The sequence below is a fragment of the Vitis vinifera genome, chromosome 14 (genome assembly GCF_030704535.1).
Source record: "Vitis vinifera cultivar Pinot Noir 40024 chromosome 14, ASM3070453v1".
Lineage (NCBI taxonomy): Eukaryota > Viridiplantae > Streptophyta > Magnoliopsida > Vitales > Vitaceae > Vitis > Vitis vinifera.
In genome coordinates, this window is record NC_081818.1 from 17,008,653 (window position 1) to 17,011,131 (window position 2,479).

The 2,479-nt window shown below is 34.9% G+C and overlaps 1 protein-coding gene across 1 annotated transcript; it reads left to right on the top strand.

The window, feature by feature from the left end:
• The first annotated feature begins 582 nt into the window (after positions 1–582).
• LOC100248383 (transcription factor MYB1) lies at positions 583–2,247 on the top strand. Its single transcript, XM_010662016.3, has 4 exons — positions 583–679; positions 819–958; positions 1,037–1,166; positions 1,439–2,247. Exons 1-4 carry the CDS (start codon positions 645–647, stop codon positions 1,911–1,913), a joined length of 780 nt encoding a protein of 259 aa, XP_010660318.1. The 5' UTR covers positions 583–644; the 3' UTR covers positions 1,914–2,247.
• The last annotated feature ends 232 nt before the right edge of the window (positions 2,248–2,479 follow it).

The following is a 2,479-nucleotide window of genomic DNA, read 5'->3' on the forward strand; positions in this document are numbered from 1 at the left end:
CACGTCCATAGGAAGATGAAGAAGAACCTGCTCATGATTGAGTTATCAAAACAATATGAAGAGTTAGGATGAAAAGACACATAAAGGAACTATAAAATATGAAGAGAAGAATGGTATGAAGATATTTTAGTATAATTTCAAAGATAAAAGGAAAAGCCTTTTTTTTTTTTTTTTTGAGTAAGAGATGACCATTATGTTAATAGATAATAATATTAAGATTCCAATTGGTTAAAAATATTTAAGGTTATTAAATTACATATTAAGTTAAGATTTTTTAACCATAAAAATAATTGACTTTCCAAACCAAATGAAATATATTTTAATTATTCTATTTTTTAAATAATCAAAGTTTTAACCTTTTAAACATCAAATTTCCAACCATATATATTTTTTAAAGTTTATTTTTAAGATAATTTTTAAATAAATCATTTATGAATACATTTTTTTCAATATTAATAATAACGTTAATAAATCTTATATGAGTAAATTTTTAAATTTTATTTTGGACGACTTAACACTAGTGAAGAAAAGAGAAAATGGCAATGTCGGAATATATGAGAGAAAACTATTTATGGATGGGGTGTTGGAATGGTTGGACTGGTAGTTGACTAATAATTATTGAGCTGCAGTACTGTTACAATCACATGGAATTCCTCTTCTGTGGCTCCGAGAAATGCAGGTCAGGATCTCCTTAGGGGCTTAGAAATTGCCACAAACAACTACAGAGACGTATCTGGATAAATAAGTTTGAAGGCTTTGAAGCTTGACAAGGAGTTGTTTCACTTATACATGCTCTTACTGGTTATAGTTGATTGCAGGTTACATACTACTAAGTTGTTTATGGACGGCCCGTCAGAAGTGCGGAAAGGTGCATGGACAAGGGAAGAAGATGTTCTGCTAAGGACGTGCATTGAAAAGTATGGAGAGGGAAAGTGGCATCAGGTTCCTTTCCGATCGGGTATAATGACTTCATGATATAATTTGTTTTAATTTGCTGTTTTGGAAGAAGATGTTTTCATTTTTCTCGTGTTTCCAGGGTTGAACCGCTGCCGGAAAAGCTGTAGACTGAGGTGGTTGAACTATCTGAGGCCAGATATCAAGAGAAGAGAATTCACGACCGATGAAGTTGATCTCATTATAAGGCTTCACAGGCTGTTGGGCAACAGGCAAGCTCCGAAACATCAGTAAATCAATTACTAGGGATGTATCCTCACATTACGACTTGAAAGCTGTCATTGTTTAACATAGGAAAAAAAGAAAGAAAAGAAAAGGTTTTCCGTGTAGTTCTTAAATTATTTTAATCTCAATTTACGACTATATTATTTATTTTGTTTTGTTTTATTTCTGCAGCCTTGGAGCCTTCTGAAATTGTATCTATCAAAATTCGTTTTTGATATCTATCGGCTTAATTTCTATTTTTATTTCCTCTCTTCTGGAGATGGGCATTGATTGCTGGTAGGCTTCCGGGAAGAACTTCAAACGATGTAAAGAATTACTGGAACACCCACCAGAGCAAGAAGTACTTTGGTAAAGCGGGTAAAGATGTAGCTGACAAGACAGCCAAAGTCACAGTTATAAATACTTGTCCTCGGACCTTCTATAAGAACCTATCTTATTTAAAAGGAAAAGCAGCAAAAGAAAGTGATGTCCAATCAGCAGATCATACTCTTAGCAAGCCATATTCAACGCCACCTCTGTCAGAGGATGGATTTTCATGGTTGGACAGCTTATTTTCTGGCAAGGAAGGCCAAAAAGAAAGCACATGTTTCAGAGATGGATCAGCGAACGAATCCATTTCAAGCTTCTGGGATGAGGAAACTCCAGCAGCTACGAAAGTAGGGGAGACTTTTCTAGAAGAGAAGGAAAGTGACTGGAACCACTTCTCTTTCGATGTGGACCTTTGGGATCTTTAAAACGCGTGACAGGAAACCGTAATACAGTAATGGTCTTCAAGGTTATCAATCCTTTTTCCATTCTTTAGCTAAGATATGGCTGCATGTCCAATCATAAGTTCGTTCTTATCCAAGCTGCTTCAATGTCGCCCTCTCCAAGTTTCCAACCGATTTGAAGTTATTTTATTTTCATGTGTCTCAGGCCAGCACCAAAAACTTGCGGATATATATCATTATTATGGTGATTTACTCTGCTAATTAATGGGACGTTGCTGCTGTGCCTCCTTTTTTGGAATTAATGCCGTGTCTTTTACGAATACATATTTATTAAGAACCGGTATTATATTAATTGTCATGACACATTTTCAACTTTGCCACTCCATGATACTAGTAAGTTTTATTGATAAAAACCTTTTTTTTGTTTCTTTTTTTATTACCTTGGAGCTATGACGATTGTGAAAAAACCTCCCATGTTTTGATAAGAAGTGAGTCCATCTCCCTGTGCTTGTATGAAATATGGGTAATATGGGTTTGCCAAAGCAATTTAATAGGCAATAATACGAGTCTAGTCCTATTTGGGAAGCTGG